This window comes from Saccopteryx bilineata, chromosome 2 (assembly GCF_036850765.1).
Source record: "Saccopteryx bilineata isolate mSacBil1 chromosome 2, mSacBil1_pri_phased_curated, whole genome shotgun sequence".
Classification (NCBI taxonomy): Eukaryota; Metazoa; Chordata; class Mammalia; order Chiroptera; family Emballonuridae; genus Saccopteryx; species Saccopteryx bilineata.
Window position 1 is genome coordinate 226731277 of NC_089491.1, and position 21531 is coordinate 226752807.

The 21531-nt window shown below is 50.7% G+C and overlaps 1 protein-coding gene across 3 annotated transcripts in view; it reads right to left on the bottom strand.

The window, feature by feature from the left end:
- Nucleotides 1-769: 769 nt before the first annotated feature.
- Nucleotides 770-21531, bottom strand: part of SIM2 (SIM bHLH transcription factor 2) — a 53339-nt gene continuing 32577 nt past the window's right edge. For all 3 annotated transcript variants that reach the window (XM_066259425.1, XM_066259424.1, XM_066259423.1), the window contains 5 exons: nt 19903-20009; nt 8128-8275; nt 6499-6667; nt 5500-5908; nt 770-2933 (listed from right to left, as the gene is read on the bottom strand). In XM_066259425.1, the coding sequence (XP_066115522.1) occupies nt 2488-2933; nt 5500-5908; nt 6499-6667; nt 8128-8275; nt 19903-20009 (1279 nt within the window). In that variant the 3' untranslated portion in view covers nt 770-2487. The remainder of the gene's footprint in view (nt 2934-5499; nt 5909-6498; nt 6668-8127; nt 8276-19902; nt 20010-21531) is intronic.

Consider the following 21531-nt stretch of genomic DNA (forward strand, 5'->3'; position numbering starts at 1 on the left):
GAGTCCAGGGGAGGAGGTCCGACTTCAAAAGGATAAGGGGGTGGGGCCTGCGGGGGCAGAAAATACAGGCTCTTGCAGATCTCCTCAGAGCAGCCCTGCTCACACCCTGTTCACTTCTCTACAAAGGTATGAATGGAATGGCTTTTCTAGAAAGGGCTTCCATGAACATAAAGGAATTCCTTTTCCTAGGAGGCCCTGTGGAGGCCCCGCCAGTCTTGAACTGGCTTATTTCTCAAATCCATTCGAGCTAGCATTTTTGTTAACATGTTAGGACTAGTGAGTCCAATATTTTTCTTCTTCTTTTTCTTTCTTTCTTTTTTTTTTTTTTTTTTTGGTGAGAGGCATATTTTAAAAAATGCTTCCTTTTCCCCTGTCAGACCTCACAGAATTCAAGAAGTGATATCCCAGCTTAAATGTGCAGACTCTTAAAGATAGAGGTAACATTAGGTTGCCATGGTAAATGCTGATTAACTTTGCACTGAGCTGCTAGCCACTTCAAAGCCAACTTGCCTAGGAATCTTACTTCGTGTTCTAGGCTGTGAACACGGTGAGGTGATAATTTGTTTGGACAGGGAAGTCTTCCCTAGCATTTTATTTTTCAAGTACACACACACTCTTTTGTTACCCCTGTTTACGTTATCACTTGTAAATCTTTAACAGCCTTCTTTCTTCACAGTAACCTTTGTTTGATCTTAAACGCTCCGAAAGCCTTTGTGGTTTGTGTTTATTAAAAATGGCTCCCAATGGTTAATAACAAGGTAGACACAAAAGCATTTTGCTGTACTTTATTGAAAAGTGTCAGGTGATATACCTCTTGCTCATCACACCTGCACCTTCTGGGAATCATGGTTTAATTATGAGACTCATAAGCATAAAAGTAACCCCTCGGGCTTATTTTATGTGCACACACTCACAAAGGCTGCTAATGAGGTATAATAGCTAAGTGCAGTCAGAATTGTGGAATCTGCTGTTAGAACCCAGCCCCCTGGTGGTGCAGCAGGTGCGCCTAAATTTGCAAATTTCATCTCACAGGTAAGACAACTGACACCCTGCTAGGGGAGGAGGCAGGTCCTCACAGTGATAATGGGCTGGCAACATAGTTTCACATTTTTGTGAAGTCAGTTTAGGTGCACTTTGATTCTAGAATGATGAGTTAAAGACATTTGTGAAGAACCTTTTCACTCAGAAAGGTGGAGTTTCCTAAAAGTAAACTGTTTTTGAAAAATTGACAAGATGGAGTATTTTTGTCATGTGGAGCCAATTGAAAGTTGGCAAATCCAGGCACTGATCCACTTCAGAGCCATGTTAATGACTTAAATGGTGAAATCTTGAAGCAAAAATATATAAAAATAAACTTGTCAAACACTGCTGGTGCTTTATAAAAGATTTCTGTTTACCTGTTACACACATTACATGTTCGTATGGAGTTTTTGCTGTGTAAAGAATGCTAACGACAATGTAAATGATGTGTATACATCATTTTCATGACATCCCTCAAGCACGTTTTCTTCCACGCAGCACAGTCTATTGCCAGTTTTTCATATTGCACATGCAATTTAACTTTTAGTACTACTTGTAGCAAACACGAGCCTAGGGAAATGCAGGTCTGCATGAGCCAGAGGGATTGTGCCTTGTAATCAAACTTGACAGGGGTAGCCAATTGCATTGGGCACCTAAATCATCCACATGTCCATCATAAAATATCTGGCTCTATATATACCTTTTGCATTTAATGCTTATTCAGTACGCTGAAGGTGCTATTCTTGGTGTCATCAGAGTGTAGAGGGGTTAGGAGGAAGGAAGAACTTGTGAATGTACTTAAGAAGCATGCTCACCTCCTTGGTCTGGGCTTGTTGAGTTTCGTATTAAAGTTAAAACAACTTTTAATGAGATTCATGCATAAGTTTTTAAAGACAGAAGAATTGTCTACTCATGGGTCTTGGAATAATCACCTGCCTGAACTTAAGAATCTGCAAGGGCTCTGAACACAGAAGTCTACCCCCCACCGCTGCCCCGCATATCTGATCACCTCAGGATGCTTTCATCAATGTGGAGGACGTGCTTCAATCTCCAGTGGGACCGGTGGGCATCCGGGTCAAGGCTGGGTGCGCAAGCCTGATTATAAGGCAAGGAAACAAACCAAGTGCCCACAAACTCGGTTACATGTGGGACGCTGGGGATGCCCAGCTCTGCCCTTTCCGAAAATCCGGCTCTTGGAGAACAAAGGTCGACCAGTCACTTCTCGGGCGGGTTGTAGTCTTCTACACCGGTCTCTATGGCATCTACGGTAAAAATCTAAAAGTCGGCTGCAGAGTTCTATTAAAATAGTTGTCTCTGTATAAATTAATTTAAATCGTGCATAATACAGCTCGCCCCTCTGAACTAGGTTGTACGTTTTGAAACCGGAGCCGAAGGGGCCTGGCCTATGGCTTCTCGTCGCGGACGGCCCCAGGACCCCGCGGTCCGGCCCGGCCCGGCCCGGCCGGGTCACCTGCCGTGGGTGATGATGACCGAGGCGCCCAGGTAGTGCGGCAGGGGCGCGCCGGGCGGCGAGGCAGCAGCGGGGCCGGGGGGCCGGGGCCTCAGCGCGCCCGCCGCAGCGTCGGGGGCGCCGGGGCCGCAAGCTAGGGCGGCAGGGGCGGGCGCAGCGCCCCCCAGCGGCCCGCGCCGGGCCAACACGCGGTGGTAGTTGAGCAGCACGAAGGGCAGCTGCGCGGGCGCGCCCGGGGGATCGGGAGCCGGAGGCGCGCAGCACTCCGGCGCCGCCCGGGCCAGCGCCAGCCGTGCCCCTTCCCGGGTGGCCTGGCGGGCGGCCTTGGCCGGGCCCAGCGCGGGCTCCTCGCGGTAGTGGCCACAGCTCGGGAAGCTCGGCGGCGGTGGCGGCGGCGGCGGCGCAGTGTCTTCACCGAACCTGCGCGCGGCGGCGGCGGGCGCTGCGGGGACAGGCGACACATTAGATGTCCGCGAGGGGGAGGGAGAACACATGCCCAAAGCCACAGCAACCTAGAGGGTCCGCAGTCTCCACCACCCCTCGGCCACCCACCACTCTTGCCATCGTCCCTACCCCTCGCGCGTCCCAGGCCCGCGTTGCCCAATGGCAATATGAAATTTGAGATGTTCTAGTAGCCGCGTTCAAGAGTGACAGAGAAGCAGGTGAAGTTAATGTTAATATACTTAATGCAACATATTCAAATTATTGTTTCAAGGTGTGATTGCTATTTTAAAATAATTCTTTGTTTCTGTCTTTGAAAGCTTGCAGAAACAGCACATCTCATTGCACTTAATGCACCTCGATGTTCAGTGACCACAGTGGCTACCAAACTGGACTGTGTTGGTCTGGAGGCTTCCACGCTCTAGTGTGAGGTGGCCCCAGCCAGCCAATCTGTTTGGCTTTTCCCTCCCTGGGGACAGTGGAGTGGTAGCCACACCGCTCCCTTTATTTAAAAAAAAAAAATAACCACCTTGGCCCTGACCCCTTAGCTCAGTTAGTTAAGAGCATAGTCCCAAAACGACAAGGTTGCAGGTTCAATCCCCTGGTCAGGGCGCACACGGGAAGCAACCAAAAAATGCACTACTGAATGGAACAACAAATGCTTCCCTTCCCCTTGCCTTCTTTCTCCTAGCTCTCTCTGTCTCTCTAAAATGCAATACAAATTAAGCCCTGGCTAAATAGCTCAGTTGGAGCATTGTCCCAGAGCACAGTGGTTGGCAGCTCAATTCCCCAGTCAGGGCACATACAGGAGCAGCTTGATATGCCTGTCTCTCTCTCAAAAAACAACAACAGCGGGCCTGACCTGTGGTGGCGCAGTGGGATGGAGCGTCGACCTGGAACACTGAGGTTGCCGGTTCGAGGCCCTGGGCTTGCCTGGTCAGGGCACATATGGGAGTTGATGCTTCCTGCTCCTCCCCCTTCTCTCTCTCTCCCCTCTCTCTAAAAATCAATTAAAAAATCAAAAAAAAAAAAAAAAACAACAGCAAAAACATGTTCACTAAACAGATGCCTGCCCTCAATTAGTTCTTTATATTTTTCACCATAAGACAACTTCTTTCTTTAATATCAAAAACACTAGGAAGTTGACCACAAATTGCCCCAAATTAGCACCTTTCGTCTGTTTTTTAATGAAGTATGTGATAAATGAGGTGGCTATTAAACTCTCACTTTCAAAGTAGCATTTTTAAAAAATCAAATGCTCTATTGTATCACTGGCTAACTTCCCCACACAAAGAAAAATAATTCTTTCAAGTCACTCTCAAGTAGCTAATATTTTCAGCCGTTATCAAAACCCTTTGCCTTTCTCCCCTTAGAGGTCGGGGAACCCTTCCTTGGTTATCTGAGGGACCCAGTGCATTGATGGGTATTGGGGATCCAAATCTGAGAAGTTGGTGGCTCCTGGGACAGGCCCAGGCCAAAAGGCAGGGCTGCCGTGCCCTGGTGGCTGGTATGCTCTTTTCTTAAATTGGCTACTTTTGAAAAACATGTCCTGGAAATCTCCCAGAAGGTTAGATTTCACCCATGCCCTTTATAGCCTTGTGAAGATGGTTGGAGCACAGAGGAAGAGCTTCACAAAGCAGCCTGAGGAGGAACAGAGCCCTACCTGCCTCCAAAGAGAGAAAGGTGGGAAGAAGAGAGACCCCAGGGAGCTCTCCTCTTTAAGCAGGTGATTCTTTCCCGGGGCACGTAGCATTTACCTGGCATTTAGTGGCACCTAGCACCGTCTGAATCTACATTTTGAGCAGTAGCTAGGTCAGGGTGAAATAAGACACCTCCTGCAGCCAGCCATCAACCCCACCTTCTACCCTCTGGGGTTGGCCCAGTGAGCAGACAGGAGTCTGCTGGGCCTGGGGCAGCTGGTGGTGCCTCTACAGAGGCCCTCTGCTTGCCTGTCGCCAGAAGGGGCTGGTGGAGGGGCCATCCGGGCCTCTCTCTTGTTGAACCACAGTGTGCTGGACAGATACCTACTGTGCGTGCCGAGCCTGGGATAGGCATGTCCCATGGCTTAGGATCTTACAGATGAAGAAACGGGGGGTGGGGGGGTGTTATCTGCCCTGGGTTGTATGGCATTTCTGTCTCTTAGCCCATGAATTTCCACTACTGTCTTCTGCATTTTGAAAAACAGCATGGGAAGAAAACCAAGTGGCTCCTATATTCATTTTTGGGTGGAGCATAGCATGAACTTGTAAAATACATGCAGCTGGGCCATTCTCAGTACATGGAAGCTGGTTTTGAAAATCACTTTGTCTCCCTTTGAGGGAGCAGGTGAGGCCAGGACTCTATGGAGGGTGGCTGAACACCAGGTTTCCTTTGCCGGTTATACTGTCACCTGTACCTATGAGGCTCAGGCACCTGGCTTTAACCACGCCTGTGAAGTGCTCGTGGTCAGAGCAGGAAAACACTGCAGTTTCTACTTAGAAGCAGAAAAAGGAAGAGTTTGCCCAGACTCTGAGGGTTCTTTCCACGTTCATAGCCCCGCCCCTGCCCCTTATACAAACATGACCCACCTTCATAGTGTGGCATGAGGCTGGGCCGAGCAGTGTTCACCGGTGGCTCAGAAAGGTTTTTAGCTGGAGATGGGCTGCTAGGCACTAGGGGGTTGGCATAATGCCACTGGCATTCACCGCTGGTTGGCAGTGTGCTCAGGAAAAAGCGTGCCACCTCACACGGGGATCCTTGGGGCTGGCCAAACTTGGCTGGCAACATTGGCTTTTTGCTGCTGAAGACATGAGAGTCTAGAGGGAAGTGTCCGTAATGGTAGGAGAAGGGCAGGCTGTAGGACGGGGCATACAGAAGGTCGCCGCCTTCTGAATGGAGCTGCTGTTCTGGAGGGGCCGCAGCATCCACTGGGGGGCTGGCTCTCCAGTTGCCGAGCTGGCCGCATTCCAGTTTGTCCATCGGGAATGTGCCGTACTGCTGCGTGACACAGAAGAGACGGGTGAGGGGAGACCTGTCTTCTGGCCTCACGCAGGCTGAGCCCGTGCTGCCCAACCCCATCCCAGTCCTGGATGCCCTCTGACCACCACTGTGAGTGACCCCTGGGGACAAGCGCATGGCGGACTACCCCAGTGACCCACCCCCTGGGTACAGACAGATCTCCTCATCCCAAGCTGACAACACACCCCAGCCACCTATGGACCTGCTGTTTCTGACAGCTTGCAAACTACTTAGAAAAAGGAAGAGGGAAGGTTCTCATCTTTTAAAATGCCACGGAAACAGACAATGCACTGGGGCTTGGACCCACATTTATGTGGACTCCCTCAGGCAGGCCCCGTGCCTTCCCAGCAAGCCTGACTAGGCCACCGGTGTCAGGTCTGCATGCCTTCAGGCTCTGTCCCTACTGTTTGGGCTGCACATCTGAGAGGGACCTTGCTTCACTCCACAGGGAAACTTTTGGGCAGGGAGACCCCACAAGGCAATTGGAATTGGTCATTGCTTACAATGCCTGCATGCCCCGAGCCCCCCGGGACGGGGCAGCACACCCCACCCTGCAAGATGCGTGTTACCTGTGAGGGGTAAGGGTTTGTTCTCAGCTTTGTCTTCATCTTCGTATTTTTGGGTTTAGTTAATTTCCTAGTTTCTTGTGAGGTAGACAAGGTGGTCCTCCAGGAGTCCTGGGACTTGGATGTGGACACCTGGTCCAGGGACAGCTGCAGTTCCTTGTATTCAATGTCCCTGAGAGGCAAGAGTGGGAAGTGGGACAGGCCGTGTCCAGCAGGCTGCCGAGGCAGCCTGGCTCCCCGGGCACCACTCGCAAGCAAGATCATCCTCAAAGCTCCGGTGAATCATTTCAGTGAGGTCAGAGGTGGGTAGGATTTGAAGGACAGGGCACCCTCATTATAAAAGCCACCCTGCAGCCCCAGGCTCAGCGACCCCACAAATGCTGAGCGAAGGCAGTGTTATTTGGTAGATGTAGAGGGGGAGTGGGTGCAACTCTCTCCTATCCCACAGGGCCCTGAACACATTTCCCAGGGACCCTGGGGCCATAGAAGGTAAGGCAGAAACCCTGTTTATCAGAGTACCCGGGGCCCAGCTGCTACTCTGTTTAGCACCTAGGGAGGCTTGAGTAGGGGAACCCTGACAGTCCAGAAGCCCAATTTTGCCTTAAAGAGCCACCTCAGTGCCATCATGTACACAGGAGGGGAGGTCGCCCAAAGTGCTGGCCAGTGCCACATCTGTTTGTTCATAAACTGTTTAGGGGGCTAAAATGCCTTCTTTCCTACAGTTTTGCTAAAACAACTCTACTACTACTACTAATAATAATAATAATAATTAAAAACAAAACCAAAAAGAGCTCTAGCCAGCCCTGGCTGGTGGCACAGTGGATAGAACGTCAGCCTGGAATGCTGAGGTTGCTGGTTCAAGCCCTGGTCAGCACACATGAGAGGCAATCCATGGCACAACTAGGTGGAACAAGTTGATGCTTCCTTCTTGCTCTCTCCCTTCCTCTCTCTCAAACAAGCAAATCAACAAACCAAAAAAAAAACAAAACATATCCTTCTATGAAAGAACATGGAACTTGAATGCTCACTGCCTTAGAACACACCTGAGGACCAGGTGTGTTTAACATACTATTGTGGGCAGAGTAATACATAGTCTCAGGAAGACTTATGTTCTGTTGCTTCCAATGGTCTTAAAAGTACTTGCCACTGAACTTGACCAAATATGCACCATTATTTCTAATAGGCCATACAGAAAGACGGGCAAAATGGAGCTATCTCCTGTCCCACATGCATTCACGATGACCCAGCCACATGTGGGCATGGAGAGTGTAAGTTTGTGTTCCTGGTCCGGGACATGCATCCCCTTTGCATCCTGTTCAGGATGGGAAGTACCCCCCTCTCCTCTGCTCACCCCTACCCCTCACCCGGGCTCTGATCCCCTCCTAATCCATGCCCAGAGAGCAGGGTTCCCTTTGCCCAAGTGCTGAGTACAGAAATAGTTAGGACCTTCCCAATCAACTATAGTGTTCAAATTAAACAAATGAACAAAACAGGAGACAAATGAACAGTTCCAGAGAGAGAGAGAGAGAGAGAGAGAGGAAAGAGAGAGAGGAGAGAGAGGGTGCTTATTGGAACAATCGATGAGGGATAGGGAAGAGAGAGCAAGGAGAGAAACAAATACGTCTGACTTACGTGAGGACATAATTGACACTCACGATGCAGTGGGGCCGGGACGAGCGGCTGTTGTGCACGACGGTGGCGTAGCTCTGCACCCACACCCAGCCACCCAGCTTGGACAGCAGCCGGTAGTACTTGGTGGTCACCTGGCCCTTCACCAGCACTGCAAACACAAGGTGACATTAATCCGAGGGGCAGATGTTAGCAAGCCCTGCCTTTGAGGACACTGCCCCTGCTAACCTACAGCCCTGGTTCTGAACCTGTCTGGGGTCCAGGACACCTTGGAGAACTTGACAAAGAGGGCAGGCTTTCCCTGCTGGAAGGCGTATGCTTGTGCACACACACGCATGCACATAAGATTTTTGCCAATGATTCCAAGCGACTTGAGGAGCAATCAATTGCTCCCCTCCCCTGTTCAGAACTTGAATTTAATAGCCACTGCTCTCATTGAGAAAAGCAATTAGCCCCCAAACAACATTTGCACCTGGCATAGTGACAAAATTGGATTTGCTTTTTAGTTTCCAAAATGCCACTGGGACACTCCCCACCCCCATGATGCTGTAGCCTTTAGGGGACCTTCTGTGGCCCGGGGAAGGAACTTGGACTGCCATGGCCCCTCTCCCTGGGGGTTTCTCATCCTCCCAAGGAGAAGCAGACAAGTGGTATTAGGTCTGCAGGGAGGGACGACTCAGGCCCAGAGTGACTAGGTGCCCAGTGTGCCCCCCTTCACCCCACCCTGGACATTAAGGATGGGGCCAGGCCTCTCGTACAGCCCAGACTCCCATCCTCTGCCTGGCCAGGTGCTGAGGATGATTGACAGGGCATGCGCCCACCCCAGGCTAACTCCAGGGATCCTTCCTGCTCCTCAGGGCAGGTGCAGCCCTGGCTCAGGAAGGACCCCTGTCCTTGAGCTGCAGCAAGTGAGGCCAGTGCCAGGGGAGGGCGCCAGGGAAGATGGCCTGCCAGGAGGCACAGAACTGTCACTGCCCTCTGGCTTCTCCATCCTCCTGGGAGACACCTCAGGTTTTGTCACATCTAGGTTCTTGTGGCTTCGGGCCCACTCCCACCTGGCCAGCATCCGACACCAAGATGCCCAGGCCAGTGCTGAGGTCAGCGGTCCCTGCCCCTCCTCGGCTAAGCTTGGGATGAAGGAGGCCCAAATGGAGAAACAGGAGCCCCTGCATTATGTTATAATCCCCAAACATTTACTAGGTGAGGAGGGGGAAGTGATGTCGTTATTTCAGCAAAACAATAAGTACATTCAACTAAGTGTCAAATTGTTGCTATCTGCTGCTCCCCAAGTCAGGTGAGTATTCATAGTGACATTGTTACTCTATTGACATATATATTTTCTTCCCACTAACCCCTGTTTTCCTCAGGGCCCATTAATTTCCTATGTGGCTCATATAGAGAGGACCTCTGCTTGACTGTGTAGTTCCTGAAAATGGGTCCCATGTTCTATGCATGGGTGCCAACAACGGGCTGCTGAACTGCTGACTTCCCACAGGGTGCACATGAACCATGCTGACTCCTCCCCAGGACCTGCGAGCAGGCGGGAGAGGAAAGTGCCAGAAACTTTGGGTGGGCAGTGGAAAGGAGACCTAATCTCCTCCAGGGAGGGGGAGGCCAGCGCAAGTCTATAAAGGATGCTCAGATCACCTGTGGCCACAGGACAGTCCTGCTTCTCAAGGCAGGGCTGCTGCAGGGGTCTAACTAGCAGCCATCTGAGCAGGGATTTGGGGAGGTGGTCAAATTCTGTGACTACAGTCACTTAGTGCTGAAAGAAGCATCTCCTGCCTCAAGACTTTCATACACAGAAATTCAACCCTCATTTGCAGTACTAGGCAGAGTCTCCCTTGTCCAGACCCCCTGCTCTGAGTTCTACATCGCCTTTTGTGACTTCTTTTGATGTTGAGGTGATCGTTTATCATCTACTTGAACGCCTGCAGCAAAATATTCTGCTGCAGAAGAAAAATTGCTGCCAACATGATGGTCAAGGAGTTACTAGTCTTAATTATGAGTTTCAACAGATGGATAAAAACACTAAGACTATATAAGTAACAGGCAAAGGACATGAACAAGTGGCTCACTGAAGAACACATATAAATGATACACACATTCCACTCATGTATTCAACTCAATGCTAGATACCAGCTACCAAATCAACAGACATTTAGAAAGAAACAAATGTTGCATGATTCCAGTTATGTGAACTGTCCAGAACAGGAGTGTCCCTGGAGACAGAAAGCAGATTAGTGGCTTCTGGGACCAGAGGGTGAGGGGCTTGATATGACTGCTAACAACCAGCCTTCTTCTTAGGGTGAAGAAAATGTTCTGGAATTAAATAAAGGTGCTAGCTGCACACTACTATAAACATACTAACCACCACTGACAGTTGTTAGAATGGTGAATTTCATAGTATGTGAACTTTATCTCAAAAAAAAAAAAAAGGCTCGCCTGACCTGTGGTGGCGCAGTGGATAAAGCGTCGACCTGGAAATGCTGAGGTCGCCGGTTCGAAACCCTGGGCTTGCCTGGTCAAGGCACATATGGGAGTTGATGCTTCCAGCTCCTCCCCACCTTCTCTCTCTCTCTCTCCCTCTCTGTCTTTCTCTCTCTCTTCTCTAAAAATTAATAAATAAAATTAAAAATTTTTTTCTATTAAAAAAAAAAAGGCTCTGGCCAGTTGGCTCAGTGGTAGAGTGTTGGCCCTGTGTGTGGTTGTCTGGGTTCGATTCCTGGTCAGGGCACGCAGGAGAAACAACTATCTGCTTGTCTACCCCTTGCCCCTTCTCTCTCTCTTCCCTTCCTGTAGCCATGGCTCAGTTTGTTCAGCAAGTTGGTCCTGGGCGCTGAGGATGGCTCTGGTGGCCTTCACCTCAAAAGCTAAAAATAGCTCAGTTGCTGAGCAACAGGACAATGGCCCCAGATGGGCAGAGCATTATTCCTTAAGGGGTTGCCAGGTGGATCCCAGTTGGGGCACATGTGGGAGTCTCTCTATCTCCCCTTCTCTCACTTAATAAATAATAATAATAATAATAATAATAATAATAAATAATGAAATGACAGTGAGCGACACTGGCTCATCTATGATTAGAAGCATTGCCATGTGCTGCCAGACTCAGGAATTGGAGTGGTCCTTCTGGAAAGCAGATTCCTTCCAAAAAACGGATATCCCAAGTTTACTCCTAGGACCTGGTCCTATAGGAGTTATGAGTGATGCACAAAGACGCACATGCAGAGATCCACTGCAGTCCTGCTGATGATTCAGGAACAAGGCGGGGGGGGGGGGGGGGACTTAACCGTCCAACAGCTGGGAGGAGTGTAAATCAGTTACGGAGTACTACACAGCCACATTAAGTGATGGTTAGTAAGAATGTGTGATATTATGGGGAAGGTGTCTATGTAATGGTCAATGAAGAAAAGACAAAATTCAGAACTGCATGGAGCAAAGTCCTAGTGATGCAAAAGTGTGCGCACGCACATACCCCACCTGACTGTGTGATCTTGGGCCAGGTGTTCTGACTCCTATTTTTCAGAATGTGAAAGGAGGGGACAGCAGCCTCCAGGAGGTGAAGGTGCAGCTACACCTGGGGGTGGGGTGGGCTAATTAGGGGAGACTTAACCAGTTTGTTTATGGCCCCAAAAGGGATGTCACATGATCAAATTGAGCTTCCCATCTGCAGGTTTCACAAGAGGCCATGCTTTCTTCAAGAGAAATGTGACTCTCTTTGACTCTGAAGGCTATCCCTAGCAGTGTCTGAGAAGCCCTGGGAGTCTGGCTGCACGCTCTCCCTGATTCTTATTTCGCACTGTCTTCTTCCTGGTATTTCACACAACATTCCTAAAACCAACCTGTAATGGTCCTAAAGCCAGATATAAGGAAACCAGTTTATTCCAAATACTCTATAAAAGGACTCAAATGGCAGAAGTTGCACAGATTTTATCTCTGAGGTTCCCTGACTCTGCAAGGATGAGGCGGAGGTACAGAGGCCACACACGGACACAGAATTCTTTTTCCTTCTGCTTTTCTCTGATCCACGGCAATCGTCAGCATATCAATCTAAGTTAAAATCCTAGACATTCAGTCACAATATTCTTTAGTTTGCTCTAGCCCCCACCACCCATCCAGCCTGCTTTCCTTGATTAGCTGCCTGAAGGGGTCCCAGGCTCCAGCGATCTATAAGCTGCTGCCTCTGGTCATGATAGAACAGGGAGGTGTCCCCTACACCTTAAGCTCTTGAGGGCAGAGACCCCAACTTTGCACCTCTGTGCTGAATCTTCAACATCACAGCCTAAGACAGTACTGAAATCAGGGCCACCTGTGCCTTGATGAAAGCCAGTGGTCATGGTTTCCTGAGACTACTTTGGAATGGGCATTCTAGTTCCAGACACAGGCCCTGGAGTTCCAGAGAGGTAGATGGCTTTCCTGGTCCCTCCAGAATTCTTCCTGAAGACACAGCCATGACTAGGAACCAGCCTATGGAAGGAGAACAATTTTGGCCTGAAGCACAATTTCTACTTCTGTGTTGCCCTTTGGATGCTGAGAAGAACACCAAAGATGCCTGCCATGGGTTGAATAATGTCCTCCCAAAAGATATGTCCTACATCCAAACCTCCAGAAACCATGAATGTGACCATATTTGGGAAAAGGGTCTTTGCAGATGTGATTAATGATCTTAAGATGAGATCATCTGGATTAGGGTGGGCCCTAAATCCATCAACAAGTGTCCAGAGGAGGAGAAAACACCAACACGCAGAGGAAGACAGGCAGAGCTTGGAGTATGTGGCCACAAGCCAAGGAGTGCCAGCAGCCATTGGCAGTGAGAGGAGACAGTGAAAGATTCACCCCTGAAGTCCCCAAAGGGAGCATAGCCATGCCAACAGCTTGATTTCAGACTTCGGGCTTCCAGAACTGTGAGACAAATCCTGTTGTTTTAAGCCACAAAGTTTGCAGTATTTTGTTACAGCGGGCCCCAGGACACTAAACCACCTGCCACAGGAAAAACTGTTAGTGACTCATTCAGTCCCTGTGCACCTCCTGGCTCTCGCCTTGTCCACCGGGTGGGATTGCAGAGAGAGTGTAGTGGCGAAGCTGAAGAGAAGTCATGCGCTCCTTCAGGGAGCAGGCCCCCATGATGTGCGTGACTCCAACAACACTCCCGCCCCCACCCCCACTCTGCCTGCTGCCGGAGGCAGTTTGGTTGATAAAAATATATGGAAAGCATTGGGGAAAAGAGAAGCACTTTGGGGAGAAACTTCCATAGGGCCCCATCATGGGGCAGCTCAAAGTGACACTAACCATGGAAGAGGGGCTGAACTGATTATAAAGTCCCCTTTGGCAGCAAGCAAAAGGGATAATCTATGACTGTAAATGTTCAGAACTGCTTCCAGAGGTCAGGGTGACGTGTAGTCGTCACTGCTTCCTAGGATTATTCCTGGCCTCTCTGCTCCTGGTTCCACTGACTGTGCAGGCTTCCGCTCGGAGGGAGCGGGTAAAGACCTTCAGATGAACAAAACGGCATTGCCATTTCCAGTCCGAGGTCAGCTAGGCCAGTGGTGGAAGCCAGCATCCTGTTATGTCAATCAAAACTCACAGTGATCAGAAACACCTCTTTTCGAGTTCATCTTCTATCTCGAGACCTTTGTCCCCAAGTAATTGCGAACTGATAACCAGTTCGCCATTTGTGTCCACAGACAGGCTCTGTCGGCGTCATGGTGGTGTCAGCCAAATGCCTTTGTGGCCTCCGGTGAGCCATAGCTCGACACTCCCCACTGCCTCACCTTGCCCGTTCATATGTTCATGTTACATGCCTGGCCTTTCAGTTTCAGACTCCTGTGCGTCACTTAATGTGTATTCTCCTAGGGTCCATACCAGCTGTCCTATAATTTTGTTATAACAGTTGTTGCTTGAAATTTGTAGACCACATATTCAGGCTTTGAAGTCTTTCTGTGACATCAAAATGTTTTGATAGTTGGACCCAGATGGTATTCTCTTTGGGATTTGGGCTTGGCCCACTCTAGACAAGGGCCTACCTAGAGAGCTAGGTGAGATTCCCCGCTGCCTCGGACGAACAGTCATGTAGATATGGTTCTTCCAAACTGCTGTGTCCACAGGAAATATGCCCAGCGTCCCTCAACACAAATCGCTGAGTTTACAGTCTTGAGCCCTTCCCCACCCACGGGCTAGGCTGCCCCTGCCCGGCCCCAGACCCGCAGCTCAGGAGAGCACAGGCCTCTGCTGGCTCCCACATACAAGCAAGAGTCTCCCAAACACTGTTCACAGAGATCAGAGACAGCGGAGGCAGGCCTCAGACAGGGGGTCCCCTGTGTTCCCCAGGTCGTGTGACTGTGTCATTCCTGCCCTGGAGCCCACATTCAGCAGGGCTCTGTGTTCAGTTTTCCTCACAGGAGGTTCTGGGGAAAGCCCAGCCCAACCTGGAGGGCTACCCCGGGTGCCCAGGCCGACCTGGAGGGCTACCCCGGTTGCCCAGCCCGACCTAGAGGGCTACCCTGGGTGCCCAGGCCGACCTGGAGGGCTACCCCGGTTGACCAGGCCGACCTGGAGGGCTACCCCGGTTGCCCAGGCCGACCTGGAGGGCTTACCCGGTTGCCCAGGCCGACCTGGAGGGCTAACCCGGTTGCCCAGCCCGACCTGGAGGGCTACCCCGGGTGCCCAGGCCGACCTGGAGGGCTACCCCGGGTGCCCAGGCCGACCTGGAGGGCTACCCCGGGTGCCCAGGCCGACCTGGAGGGCTACCCCGGGTGCCCAGCCCGACCTGGAGGGCTACCCCGGGTGCCCAGCCCGACCTGGAGGGCTACCCCGGGTGCCCAGGCCGACCTGGAGGGCTACCCCGGGTGCCCAGGCCGACCTGGAGGGCTACCTCGGGTGCCCAGGCTCACACAGCCCCACCCAGAGGCCAAGGTGCCAGCACCCATCCCACTGGCCTCTGGAAGCCTGCGCTCCCCACAGACCACACCATCTGGCCTCACTTCTCTCATGAAGCTGACTTTCTCGAAGGCGTTGAATTCCCTTTCTTTAGGGGGGCTGTGTTTTCTTTGGACCCCGAGCAGTCCTGTTCCTGGTTGAGACAATGTTTTAAAGGACGTGTGAAGACCACCTGGCCGACCCTGCTCCCCAGGAAGCTTCGCTCTCCATGTCGATCAGGCTCCCAGCAGGGCCCGCTCCTTCATCATGGAGACTGCCGGCCCCGGCCCCCAGGATGCTGACAGCTTGGCTTTGGCAAATTGGACAGGGGCCTCCTTTTGGTCCGGGGTGTGGGCAGCTGCTTGCTGTGTCTCTGAGTTTGGTGACCCCATCACCCCATCATCTGCGAAGACTGACGTATTGGTACACCCCGTGCAAGAGGAGACAAGGCTCCCGCGTGGCCTTGGCACCCTGACAGGCCCAGGTGGGTGGGTCACCAGAGTTGCTAGCCACCTCCAGCCATTCAGTTGTGGTGGGTGAAAGGGAAGTAGCAAAGACTGCCCTTTGTGGCCACACTCTCGGGACGACCACCAGCTCACCAGAGGCCACCGTGGGGATACAGGTGGAGGCTGGGGGCAGGAAGCCCCTGCCCCTTGTCCTTTGGCCCGGCCCCTGAGCCCTGCTGTTAGTCACCGGAGTACCATGTGACAGGAATGAAAAATCACATTTCAAATGGACACATCTGGCCTTTTCAGACATCTTACTGTCCTCCCCAAGCTGGCCTATTCAGCTAAAAGGTGGGAAAAGGCCCATGCCCACTGCTTGGGCAAGAACACAGATGTTAAAGGAAATCCCTGTTATGGGTGAATTGTATGTTCCAAAATTCATATGTGGAAGTCCTAACCCTCAGCACCTCAGGATGTGACTTTATGGGCCTTTAAAACAGTAATTTATATTAAATGAGGTCATATGGGTGGGCTTTAGTTCAACCTGACTGTGTCCTTATTAAGAAGAGATTAGGACAAAGACACACACAGAAGAAAGACCCTGTGAGGACAAGGGGAGAAGCTGGCTATCTGTAAGCCAAGGAGAGAGGACTCAGGAGAGACCAACCCTGCAACACCTTGCTCACAGATCTGAGGTCTCCAGGACTATAAGAAAACAAATTTCTGTTGTCTAAACCAGTCAGTATGTGGTACATTGTTCCAGCAGCCCTCGCTGATGAAGGCAGTCTCATAAGGATGTGAACAGCGTGAGGTGTGAGCGTCGCCAGAAACAAGAATGCAGGTCCCTCAGGCAGGGCTGGAGGAGCTGGATGTGCCACGCCTGGGATGAGAGGGTCAGTCACTGGCACCAAGCTGAGAGTGGAAACCGAACTGGTCAGTGGGGAGTGGGGGAGGACTCAGCTTGCTTTCGTCACAGGACAGGGGCTTGAGTGTGGAGGACACTCCATTCAGCCAGCAGGGACCCTAGACAGTGAGGGCAACAGAGACCCCCCAGGAGAGGTGACTCGTGCCTGTAAGGAAAAGGTGGCCGACTGGGCTGGGAGTGAGGAGTAACCTGCGGTGGATGCTGAAGGGAGAACACCCTAATGAGGCTGGAGGCCAGGGAAGGGAGGGGATGCTGTGAAGAAGTAAGTGCGGAGCTTCCTCTCTCTCTCCCCCTCCCCCCGCTCCCTCCTAAGGCCTTTCTTTGGCTGAGCCCAGTCTGGCAGATGTGGGATAAGCCTACCCCAAGTCACACCCCAAAAGCAGCCCTCAGCCAGTGACTGCCAGGAGCCATGTTGGTAACTCACTCAGCTCATGTTTCCCAGAGGGATGGAGAGCAGGTGGCCTGTGGCTGTACCCAGTGGACAGCACCCATCTAATGGTTCCTTCCTATTCCAGCTCACCATTCCCTCCCTACTCCATATTTGAGTCATGGTCCAAAGAAACTATTATTACACTTGAGCCTCAAGCTCAGAGTCAGCTTCTGGAGTTGGCCCCACCGGCCCCTGTTCTGTGCCTGGGAAGGGGGCTGAGGCCTCAAGTGCCACACCAGACAGGTTTCAGAGCTGACCAAGCTCCACACCATAAAGGTCTTGGCCCCCAAAACCATGCTCTTCTCTTTCTTTGTCTGAAAGTTCTGGCTTTGGAGGGGAAGAAGCACCACGTTGATGTCATGGCTGCCCTCAGGGGAAGTCCGAAGAACTCCCGCTGGAGCTAAGGCTGAGCTCTAGAAGACTAATTCCTGCCCTGGTGTGGGCTGGAGCCTGGCTGGTTTTGCCGTCACTCTCCTGTTGTGAATCCAAAGAAGCTGGTGCAGGGCAGAATGAGGCAGACTTGGGGATCACGGCGGATCCGGAGGGCACACCCGCCTCCCCGCAGCCTGGCTGGGGTTCGCTCTGGGCCTCCTGTCTCTGCGGTGGTTTCCTGGCCATGGTTAAGGTCAGAGTCACAGCACAGTAGCAATCATTGTCCATATTGCTATTTCCTGTTGGCGTTCATTTACCAATTCTAGCCCATTTGGCCAAGTAAGCCGTGCTCCCCCTGGTTTCTGAACACTTTGCCTTTTCTGTGTTTTCCTTGGAAGCTGGCAGCGTTCACCTTTCCTCTGGGCTCCTACAGATCACTGCCGTGCCTGGGGAGCCCACGCTCCGAAGGAGGCAGGATGAATTTGTCATGTAGATCTCAGGAAGCCTCCCAGATAAAAGCCCCTTGTGGGTTTGGTAAACCAAGTGAGCTCAGGAAGCCTGGGGTTCCCGGGGACAGAGACCAAGCCCAAGTCTCTGAGCTTAAGACCCAGAGTGTGCAGAGACTGGCTGAGGGCTTCAGAGCCTAATGGTCTGCGATCCTGTCCTGCCAGACTCAGCCGGGGCCTGTCGTGCATCGCTCCTCCTTGGAGGCTTGCCTTGCTCACCTGGGAAAGCGACACAAGAGTGGCGGTTCCCCACATGGCCCAAAAGCCACAATCCGGGAGAAGTACCCAGTCCTGGTTGGGGACACAGAAAACAAACTGCCTCACCAAACAGGTTATCACTGTGGCCTCATTACCTTCCCAAAAACACTGTATTTATTTCCCCGAAAAACACCCCTGCCCCCTGTGTTTGCCAGACAGAGTGAGAGGTTCAAAAATGAAATGGTATTTAAAGCAAAGACTTTTAACTCTGTAAGTCTTCTCTCTTTGCATTGCAGCCCTGCCTTGAAGAACAACTCTTTATTCACATCATTCAAGGGTTTGCTTTCAACTCACTTGCAGAATATTTAAACTGCTCCCTAACATGCCCCTGCCTTGGCAGAGGGGGTTCAGAGCCACTGCCCGCCCTCTCTCCCACGACAGTGGTGGGAACTGTCCCTGCCGGGGGCTGCTAGGAGGTGTTGAGCTGTGAGCACTCGTGTTTTTGTCCTTTTCCCCGCTGCCCTGCTTTCCAGACTGTGCTGGGTGCATGGCTGGGCTGCACCATCGCCCGGTCGCTCTCATTGAGACAAAGCACACACGCCCCTTTTTGTCTGCCCAGTCACATCTCCCACAGATCTGATTCTATCATGGACACTTTCTGCCCAGTTTGTATGAGGAAAGGGCCTCTCTAGCTCCATGACTAGTGATGCCAACTGGCTGATCCTGTCCAAACACAAAGCAGTTGCCTCCCTAGGAAGCTTGGTTTTGGACAGGGATGTTGATATGAGATCATGATTTGGTGATTAAAAATAAATGAATAAATAAAAAGGATGTTCATGACTCCAAGTCTCTCGTGCACAGAGAGACTTGTAAACTGAAAGGGGTGAGAAGAAAGGGTCTGCATCTGTGCAGGGATGTCCTTGTTGTCACAGGTCTCTGCCTGAAGTGACTTGGGAGGAAGGAACAGTGACACTCTAGTAACTGCCATGCCCACTGGGCCCCAGTCCACATGGAACAGCAGGCAGACAACATGGCTGCAGGGGGTGCAGCCCATGGGCCTGCCATCAACTTACAACACCAGCAACTTGTCCTCTAACATCTCTTAGTCAACATAGAGCAAAGCAAGATGGAAGACATGCCATCCAGACTCCCTGTGGGAGATCCGGCTCCTCCAACCTCTGCACCCCATTAACAAGCTCTCCTGGACTGGCCGTAGGCATGGTGGGCTGGATGGCCGAGGAGGAGGTGTTCTTCTCCACCCCACATGGTCTGCTGCCTCAATCTGGATTCTAGATGTATCATTTCTCTTCAAGCATTTCAGTGACTAGAGCAAATGGCCGATCCAAAATGGCCCCCAGACTGCCTCTGTTGGAAAATCAAATACTATTCGTTCACTCTTTCCACTCTGACTTCTCCCATCCTAGGAACCTGTGGTCTCCCCTGAGCTTCCCCAGCCGGATGGTGGGCAGTGGTCGAAGGCTGGTCACTGCTTGGGTTCAGCTCCCAACTCTGCTGCCTCCCTGCTGGGTGACTGTGGGCAGGTGGCATAACCTCTCTGGACATCGGCATCCTCAACAGCAAAAGGAGGATCATCAACACAAAACTCTCTTTCACTGGGTTGATTAGATATTTACTCATTTAAACTACTGTCTGACCATAAGAAGGACTCTGTATTGGTTCTTTAAGTGCTGTGGCTGTTATTCACAACTGGTGTCCAGATGTCAATGAGAAATTTAGGTTCTTAATCTGCAATCTAGAATCTAGCAACTTCTGTACCATCCCCCACACCTGCCGGAGTTTCACTGGGTGTTTGGGAGCCGAGGATGAGCAGCTGTGCTTAAACCCTGGGGTGCAAGGACTCATGCCTGAGGTTTAAGAGTCACCTCAGATGGTTATTGTACCAAACAAAGGCTGCTGCCCAACTCTATCCTCAGCGCCTCCTCCCTGGCTAGCAGCGACCCAGGACCGTGTGAGCACGGTACTCACGGAGGTGGTGTGCGTAGCGGAGGTGGAACACGTCGCAGCCGTGCACGTGATGGTAGAGGGTCTTCTCAATTAGGTCCTGTGGCTCGTACCCGGTCAGCTCAGTCACCCTGGGGGAGGACGGGGGCACCGTGAGTTACCCTGCTCTGTGGATTGCCTTTCATTTTAACTAATATTGGTTTTGCCAACTAATCAAGTGCTAAAAGGCTGGGTAGGGGGGAGAATGTTGATTTTGGAAAGTAAGAATGCTCTTTTTTTTAACAAGAAGAAAGTCTTTGAACTCCAGCCCAGGGCAGGATGTAGCACTATTCATGAGCAGGAATGTTCTTCTGAAACCACTGGCTAGAAGAATGTCTGGGATGGCTTAAAACCTCCTCCCCTGTCAGGTGAAGCTTATCTGGGGACCTTCATGGGGAACTTTGATACCGATATTGTGAGAAAGCCTCCAAAGTGGGAAATAGCCCACTCTCCAGGGACTTTTGTGGGAACCATTTAAAAAAAATTATTGTGGTAAAATAAGCATATAACATAGGGGTAGTCAACCTTTTTATGCCTACCGCCCACTTTTGTATCTCTGTTAGTAGTAAAATTTTCTAACCGCCCACTGGTTCCACAGTAATGGTGATTTATAAAGTAGGGAAGTAACTTTACTTTATAAAATTTATAAAGCAGAGTTACAGCAAGTTAAAACATATAATAATAATTACTTACCAAGTACTTTACGTTGGATTTTTGCTAAGTTTGGCAGAATAAATCTTTATAAAACAACTTGCTATAGTTAAATCTATCTTTTTATTTATACTTTGGTTGCTCCACTATCACCCCCCATGAAAGCTGGAATGCCCACTAGTGGGCGGTAGGGACCAGGTTGACTACCACTGATATAACACAAACTTTGCCATTTTAACCATTTTAAAATGTATAGTTCAGTGGCAACCATCCGTTTGCAATATTGTCTGACTATCCCCATTCCCACTTCCAGAACGTTTTCCTCACTTGAAACAGAAGCTCTGTACCCATTAAATAATAAGTCCCCACTCCCCCCCCCCAGTTGCTGACAACCTCTAGTCTACTTTCTATTGCTCTGACTTGGTCTGTTCCAGATATTTCATTCAAGTGGGGTGATACAATGGCTTCTGTCCCTGAGCATGATGTCTTCAAGGTTCATCCATGTTGTAGCAGGTGTCAGAATGCTGTCCCTTTTTATGGCTGAGTAATATTCCACTGCCTGTAGACTCCACCTTTTGTTTATCTGTCCATTTGATGATGAACACTTAACTTGGGTTGTTTCCACATTTTGGCCATTGTGTGTGTTTGTGAGCCTTTAAATTTCCATTCTGCACTGGATACTGTTACTTATCACAGATGGGTTCAGGATGACATGCAGCTGGTGGTTCCTCCCTGATGGGGGTCAGGGGATAACTGGGGGCATTTCAGCCTCACATCAACAGAGGGTTGTTTTAGACCACCCCGGAAATAGCATAACACCAAAAATATTGTGAATAGAAGGTCAACCTTCAGCTCACTAGAGCAGTGGTTTGCAAACTCATTAGTTAACAGAGCCAAATATCAACAGTACAAGGATTAAAATTTCTTTTGAGAGCCAAATTTTTTAAACTTAAACTACAGTGT